Raw genomic sequence first — 27,960 nt, forward strand, 5'->3', positions numbered from 1 at the left:
ATGACATCAAAGTTAAGCACGTGACCTAATGTTTTTGCAAGACTGGGATGCTGACAACCACATGTAAAATGGGATGTCCCAATAAAGCCTAATTCAGATATATTTAATATCCAACTACCTAAATGCGAACTAAAAATAGTTCCTCCCATTAATTTCTTAATTATTTTGTACCTTAACAGTTACAGCTCCATTTCCTACTTTGCCTTTCCAGAGGCAGAAACCCACTGCAGGATTAGGACCCAAACAATTTTAAATGGCATTTTATATTCTGAGTTTCAATATGTAGTGTTAGAATTAGAAACCACATCGTAAGATATACACAAGAGGTCGTAGGTACACTTGACTAAGCTTTCCCAGAGCACAGTGCCTGGCACCAGACAAACATCCTGCTGCAGAAGGCACAGCCTGACCCCCTGATCCCAACATTGCCATCTGAAACCAGACCTGGATGATTTTTCTGCACCGGATTCAGTGGGATGTGGAATAGGAACAATCACCTGAGCACACACGGTGGCAGAATCAAGGCCTGAAAACATATACAGTGCCGGTCAGTATCTGTGTACACAAACTCAGCTGATGAGATCAGTGTTTCTCCAACCCTCTCCAATTTTGAGGATGATTTTTAAAGGATGATGTCCATTTGTAAATCTGACAGCATTCACTGCTTAGTATTCAAAACGTCTTGTTTGTGCTGCTGGGATGGCAGGTGATACAAAAAATCCCACTTTGTATCACTGCATTTAGTTAAAAATGTCCACACATCACACAATAGAGGTTATCATCATCTCATTTCAAAAAGGTGCATGCTCTATACTTTGTGCTCAGTTGCAACACCACTGTAGTTTTTGTAAGGAATAAATATTGACTTTCCTGGACATTGCCTCACGACAGAACAGGACCTTGAGTACATTTGTCTAAGATATTTTTTAAGCCTGGTAATATAATTTTATAGCATAGTTTTTGTTCTGAGTAGTTCAAAAGGCATGGAAAACCAGGCTTTATAAATGTCACAAATTGACCATTTTCATTTTCAGACAGGTGATCATGTTCTAGAGCTGGCTCTACTGTATTCCTTTTCTTATAAGCCTATACAAAATGTATTACTTTACTTTAAATTTCCAAGCTACAAATTTAATTAAGGTTACATCATACCACATTTGGAAAGTCAAGACTGGAAAAAGCCATGCAAAAATTAAGATTTAAGCTTAATGCAGGCTATTTTGTCATTTTTTGTCTTCAAGAATAAAGCACATGGACTGCCAAGCATCTTACCAACAGAAAAGAGAGAGTACACTCCGGGTCTCAAAAAACTGAGCTCAAAACTTAGCATATGCAGGAGATTGGTCTGTTCACCAAATAGCTCAGCTCTGACTCTTAGCAGCATCTGCACCTCATGGCGAGATGTTCAGATGTTCTCTCCTTAGTAAAGGTCAGAAACCAGCATTAATTTCACTTATAAAAATGCATGGTGGTGACACCACAGGAACCACCGTATGGGTAAAATTCAACCTTCAGGTACAGGCAATACACAAGACAATAACTAGTGGGGTCAGTGATTCTGGTGAGCAAAGTCTGGATGTGCATTTCCGCTGTTATAGAACCCCAGCTATCAGCAGAAGTCTGTAGAAAACCTTACGGATTTCACAAAAATAAAATAAAAAAAAAAAATCATGCTTTCTGTCAGATGTTGGGACGCTAAACATGTGACTTGTCACACTCAGCTTTATAACATCAATTTAGATACGCAATAATCTTCATGGGATCAACTGACCACATCCAAAATCCAACATTAGTACAAGCACAGCTACCCATCGTGACTGAATGAAGAATCAACCATTTGCGCGATCCCTTCTGCCTGAACACAGTCTGCAGGGCTGGGGAGTAGGAACACAAAGGAACAAAACACACACACAGGTGGACAGCTCACATAAAAAAATGCCTCATTGCTTCGGTTATAAATCTGCAGTCGGGAAAGAAAATCCAGCGCATCGCGCCGGGAGCTGAGACAGCGAGGAGAGAAAAGGGGGAGAGGCCAGGAGCGGGAAGGTAAGGCAGATGGGGTCGGATAAAACGCAGCTGCTCTTACCTGGAGCAGTTTCCCTTCGGCCGGGGTCACCTCAGCGACGTTTGCGAACTCCCCTTCCAGTATGATGGGCTCCACTTTCAGGGGGATCACCCTGATGATGGCTTTCTGCGCCGCCGCCCGCTCCGACTCGACCGCCGCCGCCAGCGCCAGCCCTGTGCGGCCGAGTCCTGCCTGCAGGGTCGCCATGAGCAGCCAAGGCCAGAGGAGAGCCAGCTGCAGCTGGGGGCCAGCACTCATGCTACCAGCTGCAGCAGCGGGCTCCGGCCACACATACCGCTCGGGAACGCGTCCTCACCCTGCGGCGGGCTCCGGCCGTCGGCAAAGCTCGTCGGGTCTCCGAGCGCGCGGTCCCGGCGGCGGGGAGGCGGGAGAGAGAGGGGAGAGGGGCTCAGTCACCGCCAGCGCTGCTTTACCGGACGATTTCTCCGGTTCTCGCCATCACCGTTTCTCTTCCTTGGTGCCACGTGCTCAAAGGCCGCTGGGAACTCAAAGGCATATTTTAAACAAACAAACTAAAAAAAAAAAAAAAAATTATAAAATTATCCTCAGTTACGAGTCCCTCCTCCAGCAGATAAATCCGGAAAGATCAGCGAAACAGGTTGCGAGCGAGAAATCAGTTCAGATATACAGGAACATCAGGAAGCATTAGGAAATCGTCAGTCCCACAGAGATGAGGCGCGGGGAGATCTCCCTGTGGACATGGTGTCCTCGTGTCTCCTGCTCGAGAGTTAGGAAGATCCACAGGTTCCAAACATCCATCTCAAAAACCCTTGAGAGACACCTCACCTTCCTGCCAGCATTTCCCACAACGTAAGCTTGGGTGTTATCTGCAATTGTCGGTATCTTTCTCAGAAATTATGCAGGAGGTATTTCTTGAATTCACGGTGAAAATAAAGTTTGCTTCTGTACCGTTCTCTTCCAAATCGAGCTGATCCCTTCCATCCTTCTCATGCCAGAAGCACTTCATTCAAGTCTGGAGATCAACTTTGCTTTTCTCCTAGCAATCCATGTTCAGAGTCAGACTCCGGGTGCAGTTCTTGAGGATAATTAATAAAGCGTGGAGCTTCTCTTCATAGTTTCAAGTTCCCAGGAAATAAAAAGGCCCCAAAACACTTTAAAAGTTTAGATACCAAGCCAAACAGGTATCAAGCAAAAAGTTACAGCATATCTGGTTACTCTCACGCTATTTCTGTGCACGCCTGAGTTCCGGTATGACCACTTCCAAGCACACATTAAGAAGATCCCGACTAAAGGCCCCACAAAATAAAACAAAAAGTTCCATGGTCTGCCCAAAGGTCACATGAAACGTCTTGAAGAGTCTTCATAACTGGGGAGAATTCAGACAGAAGACATTTTAAAATGAAAGTTACAGTGATCACACAGCTACGAAAACGTGATTTAAAAAAAAAAAAAGAAGAAAGATCTGCAAACCTGTTAGGCAGTGTGCCTGCTGGAGTCCACAGGGGCCAGGACAGATGGAAACGTTGCTGTAAATCCTAGGCAGAAGTTATTTCCAGTAGCTTAAGAAAGCTGCGTGGGTCTGATGATGTTTAGTTTTGGTCTTTAAAAACAAGAATAATAAAAGATTTGGTATTTATAATTTAAAAATATTAAAAAAAAAAAAAAAAAAAGAGAGAAATCACTCTCGCACACATGCAGCAGGCAGGTAGGTGCGAGTGGAGCTCCACAGCCCGACAGAGAATCCAGCGAGATCAGAGGGAGAAAATCACTGCAGACAGAAAGCTCCCGGGGCCGGCATGGCTGCAAGTGAAGTGTCCGCATGCAATCCGCAGACCTGAGAAAGAACCCCCCCAAACCACTTCGGAAAAACTCCTCTAGGATACCAAAGCCTCTCCCCTCGCCCCGGCGAACGCAGTTATCGGCTCCGAAGGCGGGGAGCACGAAGGAACAGAAAACCTGGCACATCGGCAGCGAAGCCCGGCGGGCTGCCCCACCATTACCGGGCGGGCGCGGGGGCTGCGGCCGCCCGGCGCTGCCGCGGGCCGGCCGGGAGCGAAGGCTGCGGCTCGGCGCCCGGAGCGGGCAGAGGCTGCGGCTGGCCGCGTCCCCCGGCCCGGCCGGCGCTCTCCTACCTGTGCCACGGAGCGAGGGTGGAGCAGCCGGAGCCGCCGCCCCCCCGCGGGGCCGGGACCGCGGGCTCCCCCTCCCGCCCCGCCGCCCGCCTGCAGCGCGGCCCGGCCCCCGGCTCCCGGGCCCGGCGGGGGGCTCTGAGGCCCGGCCCCGGCCGCCGAGCGGGAGCGGGCCCCCTCGGCAGCCCGGGCGGAGGGAGGCCGGCCCACACCCCCCACGGCTGAGGGCAGCCCCGCGCCCCCGGCCCGGGGAAGGGCTCCGGGCGCTGCCCCTCTCCAGCCCTCACTCATTTCGGCTCAGGAGCCCTCCTGGAGTTGGCTCGGGTCAGGCTGATGTCAGAGGTCTGGAATCCAGCTGTCCTTCCCTCGGACATCACGGAGAGGTGAATAATCCCGGAGGTCAGACCTCTAACCTCAAGGCAAGGTTGGAGCTGGAAGCCCGCGCATCGGTCGGCAGGTGAGGGAGCGCGGCTGCCCGAGGGCCCCGGGAGTCACCGCAAAGCCAGCGCCGGGCCCGGGGAGCCGATCCCCATCGCCCCGCTGCTCGGGGACCCGGAGAGCGAGCCGGTTAACGCGGGGGGGTTTTGTTACACGTGCAACCAAACTAATCCCTGGAGTCACTCCACAGAAATTAATAAATTAGGCAATGAATCGGTCCACATTTTTTTAAACCTGTCAGCGTGGTAATAGCTATCTGTTGATAAAAGTGTCAGCAAGCACTACTGAAACGTGAAGCATTTTTTTTTTTAAATGTTATACTCTATCATTTGTAATTTAAAACACAGAAAGTATAAATTTATAAGTACAAACACCCATTTCAGTTTAAAAGTTTAATTCATTGCAGATTGCTGCAACCACGCTGCCTAAGCAGGGTATCCTTGAGGAAAACCAAATCCCACTCTCTTCCCATTAACAAGAATACAGTTATAAAAGTCTTGTTACAGAAGTTACTTCTTATTTACTGACTGAACTACAACCACTTTGAGGTGCTGAAATGCTAGACATTCAATCTGGAGTTACCTGAGACTTGCAAGGCCTTGTGCAATCTTACACTGATTTCTTAAAGTAGTGAGTGCCCTTTCTCCTGCGCTCCCTCACAGTGCATTGTGGAGTTGGCTAAGGATAAATAGAGTTTACATTCACTTGTATTCTGGAGGTGCTGTGCTGCAGAAGATCTAGCTTCATAACCTTTTAAAACTAGCATATTTTAAAAGTTTGATACTAAGATTTCATCAATTGTCTTTAGAATCATAGAGCATTAAGACACTAAGGCTACCCTAACTTAGATCTCCTAAAGTATCAAATCTTTTGGAGGTAAACAGGAGCAAGAAAGGTAAGCTAAGAATTTCCCTTTGTCTTTTATTTGAATTAAAGAGGTAGCAGCTCCAGTTTGATGAGGCTGAATTCCTGTGATCTCCATCTCCTCACAGCCTGACGCCAGGAAGGCAAGACCGATGCTCTCAAGTCCTGTTACTGTGAACGGCACCAACTACCACAGGAGACACAGCCCGTCCACTATTTCCACGGTGTATTATCCAACGGACTCAAGCTGTGTCAGACAGGGAGCACAAAATCAAACTCAGGTGACAAAGCTACAGTGATATTCTCAAACATCTTTTAGCTACCTGAAAACTCTCATTCATTTAGAAATGCTTTCCATATTGTTTCATTTGAGTAGGAGGATTTGAACGGAAGCACCTAGCCCTGACTATTCACATCAACTGGAATTGTGCTGCACATATGTAAGACATGATAAAGAATAACAAATCTGAGGACAGTCAGTATGGTAACGCTCTCACTCACCCTACCTGAAAGCAGCCTCAGACTGCATTTGTCTAGTTTGGACTGCTGGTAAGTAATTAAAGGTTTCACCTCAGCTTACCCTACTGCTCAGTGTTCACTTAGGACGTCCTGACCATAGCTAGAAGCTACAGAAAGCTCTGGAGGGATAACTGAGGTGGTCCTGATAAATTCTTTCTGCTCCTTTCTTGTGCATTTTGCTCAGAGCTGGCACTGATTATACAAGCAGTGTAAACATGTATGAAGCAACTTAAATTTATGCTTGAAGTTCTCTTCCACATGTATTTCCCTAACACCACAAATATAGAATGTGCCCCCTTTATCCTTCAAACAGTATTTTAACATAAATACAAATGCGTAACTATTGAAAACTTAAGATCTACTATCAATATGAATACAATACAATTTTTAAAGTTAAAAACCTATTTTGAAGACCTATTTGACACAATGTACTAAAAACCCAAATATTTTATCACAACATATACTATTAGAATCAAAAGAAAATCATTAAAACATAAGAATTTCCCATTAATGTAAAAATCAGCAGCTGTCATATGTAATGGATACCCACCAGAAAGGATACACTTGCTGCTGAAACAGAGAGTTGGTTTAGGAAGGAAGAGCATTTCCTGGTTAATCACTCAGAAAATTAGCTCATCTTTCCTATAGCTGCTCTCCTGAAATCCCTGACCCATTCAGACCTAGAATCTTGTGACTTTCCTATGCTTTTGTTTCATAGACAATTCCCAGTAAAGGGCCACAGTATGACTTCAAGCAAAGACAGTGAGAGCACCAAACACCATCTAAGCTGAGCAAACTGTAGCTTCCAACAATGTTAAAGAGATTCCAAACACAGCACTAAAACCAATTTACTTCCCAGTAAGAAAGTTTTGAGAAAGTTTTAAAGGCTTCCAATTTACAAAAAGTTCAGACTTCATGAGTCTAAAGAATACAAGCAGCTAAGAAAACTAATAAATACTCTGACCACTAGATCCTTTATAGCCCGACAGGTAGAAAATGTAATGGAAGAGGTGTAAAAAATGGAGTAACTAATACCCTACAAAGTTAAAATGAAAGCAAAAAAAATAGAGATTTGGTTTGGGTTTGGGGTTGTTTTGTTTTTGTTTTTGTTTTTTTAAAAAAAAACACAGTTAAAATCATCCCCAGTGACTGTTGTGTGTGAAGCATTGCCGCTGGAGTCTGACAAGGGAACCCAGCTGGCAGCTGCTGCAGATTTTCACATACTTGTCACCCACTTCTCACTCTCTTGTTTCTTCCTTTGGAATGAACCCCTGCTTGCAAGCTGTATCTGCCAGCAGATGGAGATCTAGGAAGAAAAGGGAATACCAAGTAAATATTAGTCCTTGTATGTGTTTCACTTGGCAACATACATAGCAATTGTACTTCTATCAGGTACTATAAAATATGGCCTGAAAGGCAGACTACAACTTGAGAATTTGAGGCCTACTGTTTAAAGAATGGGAATTATTATAATTTTTCAAAACTTTAAATATAAAACAACAAGAAAACAAATTATAAGAAAAGTGCCCCCATTCTTCAAGATATATTATTTATATGTGCATTCACTACCATGGATACCAACTGCCAAACGTTAATTACTATGAAACCCTGGCAGCAGCTACAGAAATGTCTGTTCTGTTTGTGACATACACCTTCATTTATCCTTAAGAGGCACAATTGCCTCAAAGTACCCCATAGCTGGTGCCAAGATCATAGAGAAAACTCGTGGTGTCACAGACAGAACAAACAAGAGACTCTCTTTTTGAAAATTGCTTTGATCCATGGCAAAGTGGAGATCCTTCCAATGTATGGCCAGATTTTGCAGGTCAAGAAAGTGAACAAGTACCCTGATAAAGTCACAACAATGCTACCACTGCAGATGTCACCCACACAAACTTTAATCTCTAAACGGACACATTCACATCCTAGGAAAACAATTCCAGACCTTGTTCGTTTTCTCTACCACAAAGTTCCTGCCCAGTAGGCACCAGTACTGCACTTTCTGACATTCACCTCCTGCCAAAGCAGACTGTTGAGAACAAATATTGAAAATGCATAAGGATAGAGAAATGAGGGGGCTAGTAACAATGTAACTCTAAATTATGTAAAGTTAGGAGACAGGTTATAGCATCCACTTATCCAAAATAGCAGACTGCCAGGACAGGTAATTTGGAAGTCCTTCACTGAATATATAATAAAGGAAATGACAACTGAGCTGGAGCAAGAATCTGCAGTTCAAATTCTTGAGAGCAACTTCACTTTGGGTTTCAGACAGGAGATACTGAAGAGTTCAGGGCCAAGCCTGTCCCCACATTAACTCTTAACACCTTTGCAGGATATCTCACTGTAACCTGCTAGGAAAATTAAATGAACAGTAAAATTATTTTTGCTGGAAGGTGCAGGAAATAGTTCAGGTGAATGTATGATGGGGTGGGAGACCTTGCCTGAATTAAGATTTGTCCTTAGCAATTTCACCTATAAATCTCTTTACCTTGGAGTGAATGAGAGGAAATTCATACTGACAGAACTGCAGTGGCATGGGCGTGGGTGGTGTCTTGTGCACGTTGCAAAAAAAGAAAAAACAAACCAAAAAAATAGAGGAAGTTGCCAGATTATTTGAAAGACTAGATGACTCACAAAAAACAGAAGGCCAGCCATTGAGAAAGAAATTTATTCTTAATGTATCAGTATGCCTAAATGCTTAAATCCAAAAGTAACTAATTCTACCTGCTCCACTCAGAAATCCCTATTTCCAGAAAGAAGGGCTGCAAACAAGAATTTCTCCAATCAGAATCTGGTCCTTCTTATGTCCTCTTTTAGAATAGGAAGCACAAACCACAGATATTAGGCCCAGTACAAATATATTCACTAGCTGAGTGTATCTGTCGAGTACAATGCAGAAGAGATGGGGAGGGATACATGAAGAATTTACAGAATTCCTATCAATCATTTGTGCAGTCCAGAAGGACTCCTGTTGCAAGTGTGGATGCTGCCAACATAACCAGATAGATTTATTCCAAAAATCCCATTTTACACATGAGCTCAACTAGAAAGTAGCGGAGAAAAAAGATGCATCATCAGCACCTTCAAATCTATGTCCTAAGAGCAAGCCTGGGGCTGAAAAAAAGCACTCCCTGAAAGGTGAACTATCTCTCACACCTCAATGTGATAAACACACCAGGAACTGGAGAACCATACCCACTGTCTCTCAAGAAAATAGAATGGGAAGGGAACATATGACACAGCCTATACTCATCTGCAGTGACGTATCTTAGTGCTGAATTAAGTCCTCCCCACTCTGTCTCAGCCTCTGACTCCTGAGAGGACTCACAAATAGTTCTTCTTCTCCTGCTGCTCCCAAAGAAAATGGGGTGCCTCTGCCAAATTGTCAGATACAAAGACAATTAGTGCATGAGGAGTAGAGATGTGGTTAAAGCAAACATATTCAAAACAAAGAGGAGGTTTCTTCACCCATGGAGTAATTAACCTATGGTTAATGACATTAACTTACAAAAAACACAGTGGACACTAAATGTTTGCATGGCTTCAAAAAGTGACTAGAAAAATTAATTGAAAAGAAGTTTACCGAGGCCTATTCTACTTATTAGTATGAAAATGGCAAGATATTGTTGAAGACGGGACAATGCACTGGGGTGACCTTTCATCTTGACCCTGGTTGGCAGGATGTTCTTAAAACTGGTAAACTAGAATTTAGCTGAGAAAGTTGTTTAAGTATACTGTTTTGCATTTGAAGAAAACAGATAACCTACTTCAGTGATCTGATGCTGCCGCAGAGATGGGGGGGCAGCAGTGGAGGGAAATCCTGAAGACGATGTTTTAGTAAAATGATGGCTGTCTTTCTCGCTACAGAATAGCTGCAAAACGCAAAGAAATATGATCCAGCTCTTCAAATGAAAGCAACGCCTTTTCCAGAAGGGAGGGTTTCATTCTTGGCCCATTTATACAGATTATCACCTTGGTTTCAGCCCAGAGCTGCTCCCAGTCACAGAAGTGACTTTTCCTTCCATCTTCATTTCAGTGGCCTTTGGTACCACATTATGTTGGCGCTTGCTGTGTGATACCTAGAACTTGGTGTCACCACATAACAAAGAACAGTGAAACATATCAACAGCCTACTGAATGAGATGGAACAAAAGCCTTTCCCATAGCAGGGTACATACCAAAATGCAGGCTCAGAAAACTTGCAAATGAGTGCCCAAAGGAAAAGAGGAAAACAGATGGGACTCCATCACAATGAGAGGATAAGTTGTGAAGAAACACCTGGAAGTTGTCATCATGCAACATTTTAGCACAGAAAAATTAAGGAAGAAGTTGTTTCCAAAAGCTCAGAGGGGAAAGGCAAAAAAAGCATAGAGCAACACAAGTCAGCTTCTATCTAAACCTCTCTGCTCCAGGTTTACAGCTGAGATACAGGAGACAGGCTTTGCCAGCTTTGAGGCTTGTATCATGTGCCCGGTTTGGTTTGGGCCAACAGGAGCCCCTTTGGCTCAGGTGTGCTGTCTGTCTCTGCCCTTCACATGAACACCAAGCCTAAAAGGTACAACAGTGGAAACGTAGAACTGGATGACTACCACATTTCCCAGAGAGTAGACTACGCTAATTGTTGCTAATTAGCTTTACTATAACTGTTTCATCTCTGTGGAACAATCCCATGGAAATGCTTTCCAAAATGTTCCTGTACATCACTCTACAACTGGCATATGAAGCAAATGTTTTGCTTTAGATATGAAAGCTGAGAAGTTCGATAATTATCCATGATATCAAGAATTAATTGAACAAGAACTCTCAAAAGTCTGTGTTTTAAACAAAAACCTGTCTTTCAAGCGGCAGGACACAAGGAAAGGGAATGAAGCTGTGTCCCAGGAAGTTTGGAATGGACATTAGGACATTCTTCACGGAGAGGGTGGTTGGTTCCTGGAACAGGCTCCCCAGGGAAGTGGTGGCAGCACCAAGCCTGTCAGAGTTAAAGGCGCACCTGGATGACACTCTTCATCATATGGTTTAGTTTTAGGTAGTCTTGTGAGGAATGGGGAGTTGGAATCGATGGGTCCCTTCCAACTTGACATATTCTGTGATTCTAAGATGGCATCCAACCTTTTTTCTCAGCTTCCTGACAGAAAGAATTTATTCCTTACTTAAATGATTGAAACTGATGGGTGTTATGAGCAGAATGATTAACTACAATCATTCTCTGCAATCTAGAAACTACGCTTTGAAGTGAGCAACAGCTCTTCAAACTCTAAAATCAGCTCTTTGATGAACAGCTGTGAGGGAAATAGCTTCTTGTGAGACTTGCAGGCTATGCCAACTTTTCCTGTAGAACAGATCCAAGATACTCCTTGTGTTCTCTTATGTCTTTCTAATCTGTGGACATTTAGGTTTTTCCTTTAGCTACTAGATTTGTGAATTTTTTGGCCTCAGACATTCTGCTGCTTGTTTTTCTCATGTGTTTCAGCATACAAATTAGCAGACTGGTACCACATTTTTTTAGTGATCTGAGACAAAAAATTCAGACTTCTACACTAACTTCATCACTTTGGTGGGTTTTTTCCCCTGTTACTTTAGTAGTCACCTCCATACTCAGCATTTCCTTTGTAGAACTGTCACGCTTCAGCAAACGTATCTATGGACTTCATCTCAATATTGTGACATCCAGGTTTCTGACACAACTCCCAGAACTTCAGGTTTTATTTACTGATGTAATTTATACCCTTTTCCACATAAGGGTAATTAATGTAAGTGTATCTATAGAAGCGTGTTGGTAAGTACACTAAGAAGTTGCACAAGTATAATATTCTAACTGAAGTTACCATGAGGTACTTATACTGCAGACAATAACTAAACTATTCTGATCTCCCCCTTCCTGTAATAGTTTCAGAGTAGATGTCTTGGTAATCTCTGAAAAAAATGTAAAATTTCTTACCAGAGGACTTGCCCTTGCGTGAACTGTGTCTTTTCTTCCTACATTTAGGTTTAATAGATTAATCCATCTCTTCTACAGATTTATTCACAGGCTCAGTTCCTGAAGTAAATTGTATGTCTTCTCTCTCTGGTGTATTGGATTCATATTTAACACTGGTATTCTCTTTCAAAAAAACAAACAAAAGATAAATATAACCAAAGATCACTCAATATCTTGTAATCATATTAGGGTCAAAATAATAATTATTATTCTCCACTCCAAAAAGACATCCAACAAGTGTTGAACACTGCCTAGGTGGTTTACATAATAAGTGTTTTTGACTCAGAATTAAGGTTGCCAAACTGAAACTCAAGCTCTTACAAAATGTCATATTAAGCAAAACACGAAATCAGAAAACTAGAATATGCAAAGTCTGAGTACATGTCCTCACAGTCTGAACTTTATCCTCAGTTATCAAACTAGCTATAAGGAATAAGCTAGAAGAAATCCAGGTGCGCTCATTGTCACCAACACGTGTATTAGTAATGAGAGACCTAGCTCAAACAACCTGACAGAGCTGTGTGATGCAAAACCACACATGCAAGCCACACATTGCCGGTTGGGAATCTCACCCCACCCCATCCGATTGTTAAGACATTAAATTATAATGTGTTGCTTGCTTTTTGGAGCCCTCTGCTGCTGCTCCATATGTATTTTGCAGGCAGCTATTTACTGAACTGGTATATTTCCATGATCATGTGGCAAAAATCTGTAGGTTTAAAAAAAAAAAAAAAAAAAGCCGCCAAACAACCAAGTTATGTTTCTATTTACTGAGTAATTAAAGGCCCAAAATTAAGCACTTGGAGTTTAAACAGAAAGATATTCTCACTATCACTTGTTCTAAATTATTCATCTCCTCTGCAAATATCCTATCTATCAATATCCTAAAGATGAATGATTGTTCAAAATCTGCAATATTTCTTTCTATTAAGGAAAATAAAAGCGCCTTTTAAAACTGGCATGGGGAAGTTTACAGAGGACTAAAGGTCATCACACTTGGTAATACGATATTAGTAATTCCAAAAATCACACTCTCCACCCTCAGTCTGTCGTTACTCAATGTTAAATATATAAAAGCAATGCGTATGCATATTAATAGGAATACATATACTTTCTTTGTCAGAGTTGTATAATAATGTTCAAAAAGGCCTGTACGAATACAGTAACTGAATACTCCAGGGAGAGCTAGTTCCCCCAACATGCCTCCTGCACTTGCCATGTAGCCCCTGTACTATAGTATTTGCTCTTTGAAATGTGTTGTCTGCAGGTGTTGAATTAGAACTATTAACAAGGCCATGTGAAAACCATTTGGGGAGCAATGCCCTTTGTCCAACACCTGAACTGCAACCCCTCCCTCAGCATAAAATCTAAGAGAAGGAAAGAGGACTGTAGTTCCCTGCCTTCACCCGCTAGAACCCCCGTTTCATGAGTGATGATCTAAACCTGCCCATTCCTGGTGATATTTACATAACAAAAGTTCTAGAAAAATGACTAAGCAGCCTTAACTAACTAGTGATGGAAAGGAATATTTCTCAAGTAAGTATTCTAATTTGGATACTCCACAGGACAACTGTTCTATAAACAATTCTACAAATTTAATTATTAAAAAAAAATATATAGATACACTATGAACTGAAGAGCAATATCAGACAGAGGATGTAGAAATCAAACTGCATAGTTTGATAAACAAAAAGAAATGCACATTGGAATAACAATTACTAAGAAATTATTACTAGCCTACATGCTGAAAGAAGTTTAAACACAGTCTAGCAGTTCTTCCACAAAGGCCCAAAACAGAGGAAAAAATATACTTCTAAAAATGCAGTTCAAAAGTTGTCAAAACTGACAATGTTTAAAGTGCAGTCAATACTTAATATAATGAGTGGGCATTCATTAAGGAGTAATGTCAACTCTGCATGCACTAGCACAAGGACGTGCTCTTTTTTCCTAAGAGGATTTCTAAGCTAGAAACTTTATTGAAGACATCAGGGTACTGATATGACAATGAAACACTACCTTCAAAATATACACACAAATGAAATTTTGAGTGCCTACATGCAAGGTAGTGTCTCATGCAAGGGGAACAGATGCAGACAATCTCTTGCTTTTACTTTGTTTTCAAAACAAAAATAGTAGAGCATACATTTGCTGCCTTAACAGAGTAACATCTAAAATGCTCCTCACTGCACGTGACACATCTTTGTATACAGGAAAGACCAGGCACAGGTAAACCAATGGACAATTACAATTTCTCAGACACAACAAAGTGTAAACAAATAAAGGTGCTTTGTACCATTCAAATGTCAATAAATTATACTTTCCACAGAAAACAGAAACTTAATAACTGGTTATCAGAAACAATGCAACCATTTACCTGATTATCCTCAGACCTTCTTGCTGAGGCAATGGTTAATAAACTTCCACAGAGGAATAAATTAGTGAACAGGAAGCCCCAACATCACCTACTAGGAAAGCTGTATCAGATCAAATTCCAGCAAAGGACTTGGTCTGTCAGCAGCATGAATATCAGAAGTCCCTGAAGGAAACACCACAAAGAGATGAGATCCCCCTTCCTCTGGGTGCATGAAGTCAAGTCCTGTCATGAATTCATGTAGATATGCCACGTCTGCAGAGAGCAGGTTTAAACACAATCCCTTTCATTTAATATCTTTTTTCAGTAGTATTTTTAAAAATATTGACAAGGTGTTTCACTTTTGATGCACTGCTTGCTTACTGTCTTAAGTAGACAGGATTTTAAGTAAGATCTGGGTTACCAAGACAACTGTCCAGGGATGAGATCATCCCTGCCCAAAACCAACCAACCAACCAACCCACACTGCAACTTCTTCTGCCTCTTCTTAGGTGACCTCAGCTTGAAGCTGTTATAACACTTATCATCATCTTGGATGCACTACAGGTTCTCATACGCATTTCCAATACGAGAGAAAGTGCCCCCACAGAGATAGAGTTTAAATCCTTTTAGTTTGTCTAGAGAATATATGACAGACAAGGATGGGAGGGAGGCAGCAATGAAACAATTAAAAGTGATAAAAGATTGAGGAATCAGGACTCAAAAGACCAACAGTTTGCTGGTCATTTGATCTCAAGAAGAAAAATGATCTAATTTAGCAGAAGTGGTGAAAGGGAAGATGGACATTTCACTTATAAGATTAATATTGTGCATGCTGGAAGCAAAACACAACCCCATCTTTTCAGGGACTAGGACTAAAACATTCTGGCTTGAGTGCTTAAGCAATCATTCAGGAGCAGTTCAGATTCAATTTCATTGTAAAATAACATGGCTGATTCTCATTCTTATTACACATAAAGGCAAACTTCTTAGGACTGATTTCAAGGTCAGGAAAGTTTTTCTTCTTTCTTTTCTCCCACATTTATTTATTGTTTCCAGTTACTGCTTTCTTCAGTTCCACAGAGATACTGACAGCCAAATAACAATGCTAATGGTAACAACAACAACAACAAAATTCACTAAAATCTGGTATGTAGCCTCAGTTCACACCTATGGTAAAACAGCAGGGAAATACTGCACTAATGGTTGTGAGTTGCTAGAACTGTACCATTCAACAGCATTGCACTTAAATCCTGCAACTAGTGGAAGATATTGAGTATATTGAGTGGAACGATACAACGAAAAAGTTCTCTTTTTTGTGAAGAGTGATAAAAATGCTTAGTCAGCCAGAGTTGATTAATTTTACCACTTTTGAGGACTTGTGCAAGTGGTTACTGATGATCAACACACAAGCTGGGTAGGATGATCAGTGCTGTAGCTGGCTGCCTCCCTCAGCAGAAGTTTGGGGAAGTATCTACCCCAGAGCACACAAAAGGTAAACAGATTATTCCCCCCAGCTCAGTGAGAACCTAAGACAAACTGCTGTCTGCTGTTCCATCTGCACAGCCCCTGTCACCATGTTCCGGGAGCAGTGATCTATGCTATGCTAAAACTCAGAAATCTCAGGAAGTCCCGTTGATCTGTTCTGCACGACATTTGTGTTCTCCTGCTCAGAGACAGCCGGGTACTGGCCTGGCAGAACTGACCTGCGCCACTGCTGGCCTTTGGGCCGCTCACACAGCGGGTTACCTTCCAGCCACCTCTGCCCAGATGCACCAGCAGCTTTTGACTGGCAGTTCCCTCGTTAGAGTTGTATAATCAAAGCATCCACTAGTAAGTGGCCTAAATCTCTTCTGACTCCACACATTGCCCATGGTCTTCCTTCTCCAAACAACTGATTTTTACTATACCCTTTGGACAGTATATTTATATTATCTTTCAATCTAGCCACAAAACCGCCTTTGACAACTCCTTTGGAATGATCTGCTATCCTAAACACTGATCTCAGCCTTCTGAGATAAGTTATTTGATTGTGCCTCTCCATTATTCAGACTGATCCTCATGTCCTGGACGAAAAAGAAGCTCCTGATGAAAGTGAGAGGACAAAAATGTACTCTGTGAAAAATAAATACTAAAGTATCAATGGTGTTATTGACCAGTGGCTATATTGTTATACCAACATGTTATCCTGGCCATAACCTGGCCATCTTCAATAAGAATATATATATATATATATTATATATATATATATATATATATTTTATATATATATATATATATAAATATATGTATAAAATCATGAATAAAAGACAAAGGTTGATATTTGCAAGACAGGAAACTGGATGATCAAGCTTGTGTAGGTCAACCCTTTTTCAACATGCATAAGCATAACTTGCTTTGCTTGTCCTCTGTGAGGAAAAAAAAAAAAAGTATATGTATTATGCTGTAATAGAAAAGGAAGCCCTTGCATTTTTACTTCAGATTGTTTGATATTTGATAAGACAGTCCATCCAAATAAGTTGCAGTTTCCACCAGAATTATATAAAGCATTTACAGTAAGAACTGCTGTTATCTTTAATAAGACATCTCTGAGGTGGGGCCAATTCCAAAAGTCACCTTAGTTTTTCTCATTCATCAAATGAAACTCAGGACCGCAGAAAGCTGTCTGGGACATAAAAGTGGAGCTGTTTCCCAGTATTTTCGTAATATTAAAGAATCTCTTTTTGTCAAGGCAAGGACATTCTTCAATGATAAATGTAGACTTGTTAACTAAAATCAATTCTGGTGAAATCAAGCAAAAAACCTATACAGAAAAAATTCACTCTACTGATGAGGGCACCCTCTATGCTGCTACCCTGAAACCTAACCTGAATAACAAAACTACCTGTTCAATGTTCAGTGGGTCTTTGAAATAGATATTTGTAAACCACATTACTTTCACTTTTTCAAGCAGATCAATTTTCAAGTTTATATACATCATTCCAGAAGTCCATGAAGCTGCAGTTCATTCATAGTCTCCTCCGCTTTCACCTGATTTCAGCATGCCCCACTCACCTGGAAGAAGCTGCAGTGGGTGCACGTGGAAGCCGTAGGTCTGGCACAGCCAGTCACAGCATCTGTGTGGGGAGGTGGTGAACAGCACTGAAGTGCAGCTGCAAGAATTCAAACACAGTCGTCAGGCTTCCAGAATTTGTGTTTGGTGTGCAGAGTTCTATTGCTTACTTTGATTAAACAATTCAATAATCACACAGTAGACTAAATTCCAGAAATATATTATTAACTACCAAGTCATTTTAAGACAGAATAAATAATTTTTAAGATTAAGAAATCAAATATACGTGTACACAAATATATATATTATAAAATTGATATACACACACATAGAAACTTCATAATCACAATATTTTGTATCTTAATATGACTTTTTTGATTTGGCTGCTTGAGTTTCTCATAATAACCTGCAACGTGCCACACACCACAAAGTGGATTCACATAGGAAGAGCCTGGATGTTCATACACACACACACACTGAAATAAAACAGTGGCTTTATTCTAAAAAGCAACTTTGTAGATGAGACAGTACTCTGCAAGTATTATTTTTTGGTGACACACAGAGACAATTTAAAAGTAAAGACATTATTTGCAGGACATATAATCTTTTAAATATGCAATCATTCCGAGAGAGAGAAATCCTTGATGAAATCAAATTTAGTACAATGTTCATAATAAGTAAACGTAGTAAGTATAACTTGAGATGGCAAACAGATCTGATCAATTTATTTGCAATGCCTGACACTTATATGGGATTTCAGATGAGACAGCTGCTATGATAACAAATAGGAGGTTTTAATATCTACACGTATTGCCCATATTAAAATATGATGTTGCTGAAATTTAGTGCAGTTTGGAACAACAAACACAGGATCTAAGCAACACAGAAAGAGCTAGTGGGCATCCTTCTAAAGAAACATGAGAGGTGTGTATGACGCATGTTACTTCAAAAGCTAATTCTGAGAAACTTTATGATGAGATCTGGACATCTTTCAGAAGAACATGCTATGACCTGTGAACATATTACAATTCTGGATATTGATTCAAAAAACTTAATAGTATCTGGGTTTCACTCACTGGAAACTCCAAAATCTGTTTACAAACCCAAGAAAACCACCAAAGAAAACTTTGAAGGGCTGTTGTATAAACAATCCAACAGAGCAATGACAAAGGAGAAATTACTTGTAACCTGCTGGAGTGATTCTAAGGAAAAACAAACACGTATCACAAAGAACCTATTTTCTAAGAAAAGAGAAGAAAGGACCTGAAGGGAAAAAGTGCTTGCGAAATAGTAAGTGTAAAACACTAAGTCCAGATCATATATTATAAAAAGCTACAAGTAAAACATAAATTACAGTATTCTTACAGTTAGTAGAGCTTATAGCAAAAGCAACTCATTAATCAAACAAATTGTTATGTTTGTAAATCATACTGAGGAGAACAAAAATAGCTGTGTAGAAGACTGGACTGATGACCAATTCTGAATGGTTCACAAATGCAAAAAGTTGCTTAAAAGAATGGTTTGCACTCACGAGAACTTTTTTTTTGCCAGATTATAGGCTATGGCAAGAACAACTGTACCACTGGAAATACCATGGGAGACACAAACATAGTGTTAATGGTAGTTAGTTAAGAAGCAAATCCACCCTAAGATGGAGGTCAATTTTAGATAAGTACCACTCAACACCGACAGTCACAAAAGGAGAGTCATCATATATACAAACAACTTTTTAAACAACATTGAAGAAAGCATTTACTGATGGACAGTGTTATCAAAGGCAAAGGTGTTGATCCATTTATAATACTTCAAGTCTTCAAATTGAATCAAGATTCAACAAACCTACCTGCTTCACTCACGTGGTTTTGTCCTACTCTTAATTGGAGAGAAGAAATTTCTAAGGTGTTTTGGCTAAGATACAGTTGATCTAGTCATATCCAGAAGAAATCACCAGCTAAAGCCCATTCTGTTACCGACTGCTATGAAATAACCGACAATGAACACGGATCTCATTTGAATACTAAGGAGGCAGAGATGAATGGCATCTTATGAAATAAATTAATATTTTCTAAATAAATTAACAAAGAGATACAGCCCCTTCCACCAAACAAGATGGATCAGCCTCAAAATAGATTTGGTTTCTGCCAAGAGAGACATACTTTTGCCCATACAAGCTATGGATGCAAAATTTCACACATTCTTTAGGACACAATATGGGGAATATGAACACTGTTTTATGAAAATGAAACTGCTGTCAGCAGGGCTATAACCAACCCAGCAATGGACCCCTGAGAGCAAGCGGAGATCAACGAAGAGCACAGTTCAACGAACAAGGAAAGGACTGAACACTCTGCATCACAAATATTTTTTGCACAGAAGTCAAATAACCATATTTCAAACATACTGAAAATGTCTCTGGGTATCCAAAAAGGTTGCAAAGAAATCAGGAAAAGGAACAAATACATCTAAAGGAAATTACTTAGAAGTATGTTAATAAAAAAATTTATAAGCAAATACAAGTCATAAATCTGACAGTTGAATAAAAAAAATTAGAAGAAAATACAATGGAACTAGTTGACTCTGGATAATATATAATGGAGATGAGTCAACAAGACTTTTTGTTTAAGAGAAGTCACCCTTCATTGGCCTCTTGAAAGGCCTCCAGTAGGTAAACAGACGCGAATAACTGTGATCTTGATTATATGATATTTAGATTTCCAAAAAGCTTTTAACAAAGTCATCATCAGAAACTCTTATGAAAACTGAGCAACAATAGCATGAGAGGGAAGGCTGTACATTTAGAAATATATCAGTTTTAAAGATACAACACAGAAGATATGAATAAATAGTCACTTTTCACAGGCAAGTAAGGTCACCAGTGGAGGTCCCCAAGGACCTGCACTGGAACCCTTTCTGCTCAACTTTTTAATAAAGTACTTTAAAAATTGAGTGAGTGAGCAGTGAGGTTAATTCATGTCAGAAAAGAGCAGTCAGCTATGAAGGTGTGAAAAAAAACCCTTATGAATGAGTTTCCCAAAGTCACCACTCACCAGATAAAGCTCTGCACTTAGGAAAAATAAACTAGTTTCACACAGAAAATGATGGGTTCTTAGTTGTCAATCAATAATCAGGAACTAGATCTTGATATAGTAGATAGTTTCAGGAAGGTATCAGCTTGACACTCAGCAGCTGTCAAAAAGACCTCCAAACTCACAAATGAAACAATCAGATTGTTAGGAATTAATACAAAAGGAAACAGAGAACAAAATAGGAACATTATTGCTCCACTGTATAAATCCATGATTCACCCATACCTTGACCACCATGTATAGTTTTGGATTCTACATCTCAGTAAGAAAATAACAGCGCAGGTTACAGGGCAGGCAGCATGGATGATGTACAGAACACTTTCCTGAAGGAACAGCTGAGTAAGGCAGGACTCTCCAGCCTAGAGAAAATGCAACTGAAGGAACTAAGAAGTATTTACAATCACAAACGGTGCAGTAAGAGGAATACAGATATAGACACATTCACATAAAAACCAAATGGAGACTTAATGAACATGAAGTAGGGTCAAAAGAGAGAAGAAAAGGCTGCTCTTTGCACAAAATGCAATTAAACTGGGAAACGAAGTCCTCATCATAGATGATATTTAATGCCACAAGTCTACATTGGTTGGGAGAAACAGACAAGTTCACAGAAGTGAAATCCACTGAGGGCTATTAAATACAACTCCTGTTGCAGTTTATTAATTCCCTGAGCCCACACTGTTGGAGTAATTTGGAAAAGCATCAGTCCATGCTTGCTCTACTGCACACCTCCTTGGGCACTACTGTCAGAGGAAATGATGAGCTATGTGGACATTCAGTCTGATCAAGGCTAGTAGTCTTGTCTCCAAAGCAGAGTACTGTTCATTATAGAATTACTGAGGCTTTCACTAAATCCTGTTTTCTCAACACTGGAAAAATCGGATGAATTGTGTAAAAATAAGCACGTGAAATTTAGCTGAAGGGATAACAATATTAACATCACGTTCCTATACACATCTTCCTCCTCTTGAGACAATATTATTTCGTGGGCTCTCAATGTTTCAATAGAGAAGAACAAATCAATCATAATCTTTGCTGAAGACATGAAGGCTACAGCTCTACCAGTAAACTAAAGGCATCCAGATCCATTCTCTGGCACAGAGTCTGTTAATATTATTAAAATCACTTACTCTTCCAAGTCAACCAAACTGCTGCAACCAAACAGCCTGTCAGGAACAGTCCCAAGCCCACTCCAACTGCTGAACTAAGCATAATATTTTTAGGGGGACAGCACTAGTGAGGATAACGGTCTAATGATAGAGCTGATCAAGACACCCAGGCACTTTTCCTGGCATAGTCTAATACAGTAGCATAGACACAGACAGGTATGCTTGAGCTCAGCCACCATTTTAGCAAGGATATATCTTGCCAGATGTATCTGGAAGTTGGAACCTAAATGAAAATAAAATCTAAGAACATCAAAAAAGCTCCGTGTTTACAGTTCAATGTGTACACATTTGTACTGCATGCTTTTTACAGGTTTCAACCTTACATGCAAGCTCAGGAAAGCTGAAAGGCCCAAAATAAATGCAAACCCAATATGATCAGCTGCAGATTTTTTCCAGGCTTGAAAAACCATCATCATTTCTCCAAAAGTCTGTTGGAAATTGAAGGAACGCATGTATCATCTCTATGCAATCAAGATAGCAATAGGCATTAATAAGCATTATTATCAGTTCCACTGGGCCAAAGGGCATGAGACTGACACTCTCCAGCATCTGCCTTTCCACTCAAGCATGCACTACATGGGAAATACCAAGAAAGAACCTTAAGACCATCCTTTCAGCGTGAACTTATCACGTCAGGTCCAAAAGCTATGCCTAAGAGAAGCTGGTTACTCATCAGACAACTGGGTCAACAGTACTCAAAGCTGTGCAGCAAATTGGGGAATGCAGCTGTGCCTGTTCCTGCCAGATCGCTGAACACATCTGAGTGGGCCTGAACACAAAAACTGTGCAAGCTCTGATCCTTTACCAACAAAAAGACTGGTGAAAATGAAGAGGATACCCAAGGTCTCTTCAGTAAAGGGAAATGGGAAAGACAATGCGATTTGAACTTAGACATTTAGGTGGGATTAATTGCCTTGCTGCTGCATAGACTCAGATGTCTGGCAGTTGTCTCCGCACAGTCAATGAACAAATAGGCTCCTCAGAAATAAATGAATTGTCTTCCAAAGGCACATGTCTAAGAAAGTTGGAATGACTCAACCTCTGGGAGGTGCCCGTTTCTCTCTACTGACTATATATGTAATCTAGATGACAAGCCCAGGCATATACAACTAACTATTATACGTTCAGATGAATCTTAGGCAAGATGAATCCTACAACTAGTTTTACAAGTACATTACTAATGCATCTAGTCTTCTTTTCTCAAGGGAAAATATGGTGCTGTTCATGCTGTGTTAAAACACATGTTTTCAGCTGCTTATTTATTTTAAGAATCCCCTTTTGACCATGTGAATTTTAAGCCTTACATACAAAGAAAATTATTTATCTTAACAGAGGGTGTATAATTCAGAACAACATGACCACTCCTAAGCTACCACTCACCAGAAAGGTTATCATATGTAGATAAACCCTACAGCCACAGATGTATCTGAAACACATGATTGGACTTGCAATGTCAGGTGGCACCAATAACTAACATTTCTCACATAGTCTCCTTGACTGATTTTTTAATTATTAGGATACTCTCTGATAATAAAGCTTCCCTGCATTTCTTTGATGCAATCCTACTGCTATCAAAGGTTGTACAGATAGTTGAAAGCAAACAGAACTAAATCCTTAAAATAATCAGGGTCTAATGCTAGTGGGGAAAAAAAAGATCAAGATGAGCATCTTGTATTTTACTGCCCTTTCAATGAGAATCATAATGAAAAACGAGGGAAATCTTTTTGTCACTAAAGTTAACAAATAAGTCTGAATATACATAAAAAGAAACCTTTTGAAAAAGTTCTACTTTGATTTAATTTAATGGGAATTCAAAAGTGAAATTAAAAGAGTCGATAAGAAGATTGAACATATACTCTTTAGTCCCCTCACTTATGAAATATATATTTTAAGACTAACTATCACTTTCCAAATAAGCTAATCTTGGTGCTGTGCTCCCAAGATGAAGGAAAGCAGACTTTTTCATGTGGACACATGAAGAAATATGCTTTCAGCATTCTGTATGTTATAACATACAGAAGAAAGGATAGTGGAGAGATTAAGAGATACACAGGAACAGAAGTAAAACCACTGAGACAGTCCTAAGTGACAGTGAAAATTAAAAGATTTATAATACTCTCCAGTGAAATGTCAAACTTACCTTCACAGAGTATTAATGAATTCATTGGAGTTTTCAAAAGCCTCAGATTCCATACATTTCTCTATTTTACTTTGAATTACACCTTAATTTTTGTACCTTGCAAAATTTGGTATGCTTCCATCGTGCCCTCCCCTCTGCCTCCCACCCTGGAATATTTTACCTGTACCACCTAGCCAATTTATCCTTTAACCTCTTCATAACTCCAGTGAGAGAGGTTAATGTCATTCAGTTACAGAGATCTACATATTTATGTCCAAGTCTCAGCTAGTCTCCCTCAACTCCTCTACAGCCAGTACTGCAAAATAGGTACTTCCAGGACATGAGTTATCTCACCCCAATACAAACTCTAAACCAAGCTATCAGAGTCGCACCCTAGAGGTGCCCATTTCCTCCCCTGGGCTGTAGGAGAGGTCTGGGGGACTAGCTGGGATGCAGACATCTAAAATTCATTATGATGAATTTCAGCCTGTGCTCTGTAACTGGTAGAAACACAAAGTGGTGACCATCTCCCACCTTAAGCAGGTATTCTGGATAAGGTTTTCAGCAACCTGGCCTAGTGGAAGGTATCCCTGCCCATGGCAGAGGGAGCTGGAACTGGATGGGCTTAAATGTCTCTTCCAACCTGAACCATTCCATGATTCTCTGAATCTCAGGACACCCTGTTCCTGGGAGGAGACTTAATAGTTTGCAGCTGGTAATGCAGCCTCTAGCCACCATAGTAATCTTTGGAAGTAGCACAGGGCAAGGAGTGTATGCCAAAAGTTGCCTGTCTCTTAAACATTTAAGAGTGCCCATGAGTAATGCCTAGCTCCAAGAATCCTTCCTTGACAAAAATGATGTTATGGAAACTAGTGACTATTGTCTGAAATCTTCTCAGCAGACACACAACAAAAGATGTGAAGATTTCACTGTGTACTTGGAGAAAGACAGCATCCATTACATGTAGGATTTCTAAACAGGGATATCTATCCTGGTGAAGGTGCGGCTGCCAAGGGAGGAACAGACAAAAGGAAAAAATAATAACTGGACTTTAGTTTGTTCAAGGAAAGAGTCACTGTTCTGTGTTTCAGAAGTTTTAGGAAAATTAAAAACAAAAAAACCCAAACAAACATACAAACAAACAAAAAACAAAAAGCCAAACACACGCATCACCACCACCCCCCAAATAATCTATCACATGATTTTTCCGGTTCAAGATAAAGGCAAGGAAAAGAACAATAATTTGCTTCAACTTCTCTTCTGAAGAATACAAACACTTAGGTGGGACTGAAAATTTTAGCAGAAGCATTTTAGACAAAAGAAAGGAGTCAAGACTTTTGTACTTTCTAGTCTTCAGTGCATTAAAAATATACTACATAAAGTTAAGCAAAAACTTAAGATAAAATAACTTAAGATAACAAAATAGTGTGAGCAGAATGAAATATTCTACACAATACTATTGACTGATCTTTGACTTTAAAAACTTAATCTGGGAAAACATGAGACCAAGGACTAGTACACTGCTTTTCAACAAGCCAATGTCAAAATCCTTTGAGTAGCTTTGAAAGTACTTTATGACAAGTCATTTGTGAGGAAAAAAAAAACCTCAAAGCCCACTTTTTTTCCAGTCAGCTCAACTAGTTCTGTTTAGATTAAAATATCCCAAACTTTGTCATTTTGTTATTTCCTAGATGGTCCTTCTATTCTTCTCTTATTTTACACTCTTGGTCAGTTATTATTTTATGAAGTGGTATATCCCCTTATACCGTGACAGCTCCATTTCTATCAGAGATTTTGGTGACTTTTTTGAAACACTGACAGTAACACTGAGAATGCCTATGCTCATCAAATTCCCAAAAGAACTACTGAATTTGTGATTTTTACACAGCACTGTATATAGCCATGCTAATGATAAGTTTCAGGATAATTTACGTCAGTAGGGTTTATCTAGAAGCAAGGCTTTCTCAGATATGTACTTCCCAATGCTCACTCTAAAGGGCTTTTTGAAAAAATAGACCCACATTTACTTTTTTCACTCCTCTGATGGGAACTAATTCAATAAATGGGTAATACACAGTCTTTACTATGTAAGTTCATATTAAGTCATTAAGAATCACTAAGTAAATACTGCCTGGCCCTGAAAATTTAGTAAGAGTTGATGTATAGAACTGTTTATTCCCTGTTCAGTATTTTTACCATATATAAACAGAGAATGAACAGAGGCATGACAATTCCTATGTTTATATTTTACCTTTAGATAGGGAAATTAAGATTATCTAGTCTTGACATCACAGAATGCCAAGTTATGAAGCACTAGTTGCTTTACAGGAATTGTTCCTGGATGTTTAACACAGAGTTACATGTTGCAAGACATTTGGAACAGACTGATGCTTTGCAAACAGAAATATCTTTTATCTATCAAATTACCTCACATTTACAGCAAACACATGCCCCTAAATAGTCAGTACAGTGCGCACAGTAAATTGTCAGCCTGTCAGAACTCGACTACATATAAAACCCAATGTTTTCCTTGTTCTGACTTTCTAGAAAATGACAGAGAGCAAAAGCTCTCTAAAACTGCACCCATAAAAACAGAGGCCAAAAATTTAAAAGGCTGTATATTTCTTAGCATTTACTCTAACAATGGCCTATATTACATCAGTCAGATAAGATTTCATTGAAGAAGACTGTAATGACTCATCTTAGTCTTAACAATGTTAACACCAAATCTTTAATTTAAATGCTTCCTAGCCTTGGTATTGAAATAAGGTTCCTTTGCTTCTCAAACACTTTGTTTTGTTTTCTTGGTATTACAGGTGCAGTTTCACACACATCATTGAAAACACCACGTGAATTAGATGACAATTCCTACTCTGAAACAGTAACCAAGGACAAACACCACGATCCCCTACTCTGTTCTAAACGCGGGCTGGTGCTGCAGGAAGCAGTACCACCAACTGCTTCTCCCCCTCCCCTGGTCGCACAGTCCTGCCACTTCTCCCGCACCGCACCGAGCCGCACAGCTGGTGCATCGCCCTGGGCCGTGAGCCGCCCGCAAAAGGGCCGCTCAAGTCTTCTCGGACCATTGTGCTGAACCAACACAGTTGCTGTCTCAGCTGTAGGGAAGATGATGGTTGACACACGACCAAGGGAGCGGGAAGTAGGACGGCTCTTCTGGTAGCAGTCCGCAGTTCGATCAGACTAAGAGCACTGCAAAACAAGATATTCACGTCTTCCTTACACTGCATCAGCTACAATGCTTTTCTGCTTATATGGAATTTGTGGAATAATACTCTGAGAGCTCAGGCTTGTCTTGGAAAACTCAAATCCTCTCAAGGAGGTTTAGAAAGAAAGAAACATGTTATGGAGCTTTGCAACAATGTTATTTCCTATTAAGCTCTCACCTACTCGTTCAATCATCTTTATAAAACTATCTAGCTTGTAATTCTTTCCCAGGAGACAACTGACAGAAGTCTTACTAACAGGTCTTTTCTCCTTTGCACAAAACTGACAGGATACTCTAGTTTTCGCTTCACATGACCCATTATTTTACACATATTTAATGAGAGCTTATTGAGCATCCCTAGTGACGGGCAAGGAGGAGTAACGTCCATCTGGTAGAGCTGTGCCAGCTCCGCAGAGATCAGGCGAGGGTGTTCTTAGTGTAGTACACAGCGGGGACCATATTGTAGTCTACAGGCAGTCTGAAACACACTACCCACAGTTACTGACAGCAGAACGACCTGCGTGAACAGCCACTGTTTTCCCATACCGACCGAACTGAGAGGCCATCAATAAAGACAGGTAACCCTCTTCCCTTGGTGGGGTGATTTTCAGACCCACTGTGGCCCCACATGGCCCTCCCCGCCTCACCGGGCCCGTCGGCCTCGCCAGGCATCGCGGGCAGCAGCAGCGGGTCCCGGTGCAGCCGCTGTAAGCCGTTGGGTGGGCGGCTGTTCGCCTCCAGGCCGGCCGCCATCTTCGCCTCGTTGGCCTTCGTCAGGCGCTTCACGTGGATGAGGAGGTCGGGGTGGTCGCGGCGAAAGCGGGGGCTGCCGAAGTGGTGCAGGGGCCCGGGGGAGCCACCGCCATCGCCATCACCGCCCCCTGCCACGCCGCCCGCCTGTCCCGGCCTGCGGAAGCCATAGAGGTTGAGCTGTCGGATGAGGCTGGTGAAGTTCTTGCTCTTGAAGAGGCCGGTGGC

The 27,960-nt window shown here is 40.8% G+C and overlaps 1 protein-coding gene and 1 long non-coding RNA gene across 3 annotated transcripts in view; one reads left to right on the forward strand and one right to left on the reverse strand.

Annotated features, from left to right (window-relative positions):
- Positions 1-3,651, reverse strand: part of RNF43 (ring finger protein 43) — a 62,264-nt gene extending 58,613 nt beyond the window's left edge. For both annotated transcript variants that reach the window (XR_006165257.1, XM_042791847.1), the window contains exons 1-2: positions 3,518-3,651; positions 2,087-3,413 (exon numbers count right to left, since the gene is read on the reverse strand). Coding sequence is in view for 1 of the 2 variants with exons in the window: in XM_042791847.1 (XP_042647781.1) it covers positions 2,087-2,323 (237 nt within the window). In the remaining variant the exon portion in view is untranslated. The remainder of the gene's footprint in view (positions 1-2,086; positions 3,414-3,517) is intronic.
- Positions 3,652-5,607: 1,956 nt separating this feature from the next.
- Positions 5,608-26,791, forward strand: LOC116964455. Its single transcript, XR_006165239.1, has 3 exons — positions 5,608-5,759; positions 5,855-6,027; positions 26,573-26,791. It is a non-coding gene; the product is annotated as an uncharacterized LOC116964455 (long non-coding RNA).
- Positions 26,792-27,960: the final 1,169 nt, after the last annotated feature.

The sequence above is a fragment of the Tyto alba genome, unplaced genomic scaffold (assembly GCF_018691265.1).
Source record: "Tyto alba isolate M040663 unplaced genomic scaffold, T.alba_DEE_v4.0 Super-Scaffold_19, whole genome shotgun sequence".
NCBI lineage: Eukaryota > Metazoa > Chordata > Aves > Strigiformes > Tytonidae > Tyto > Tyto alba.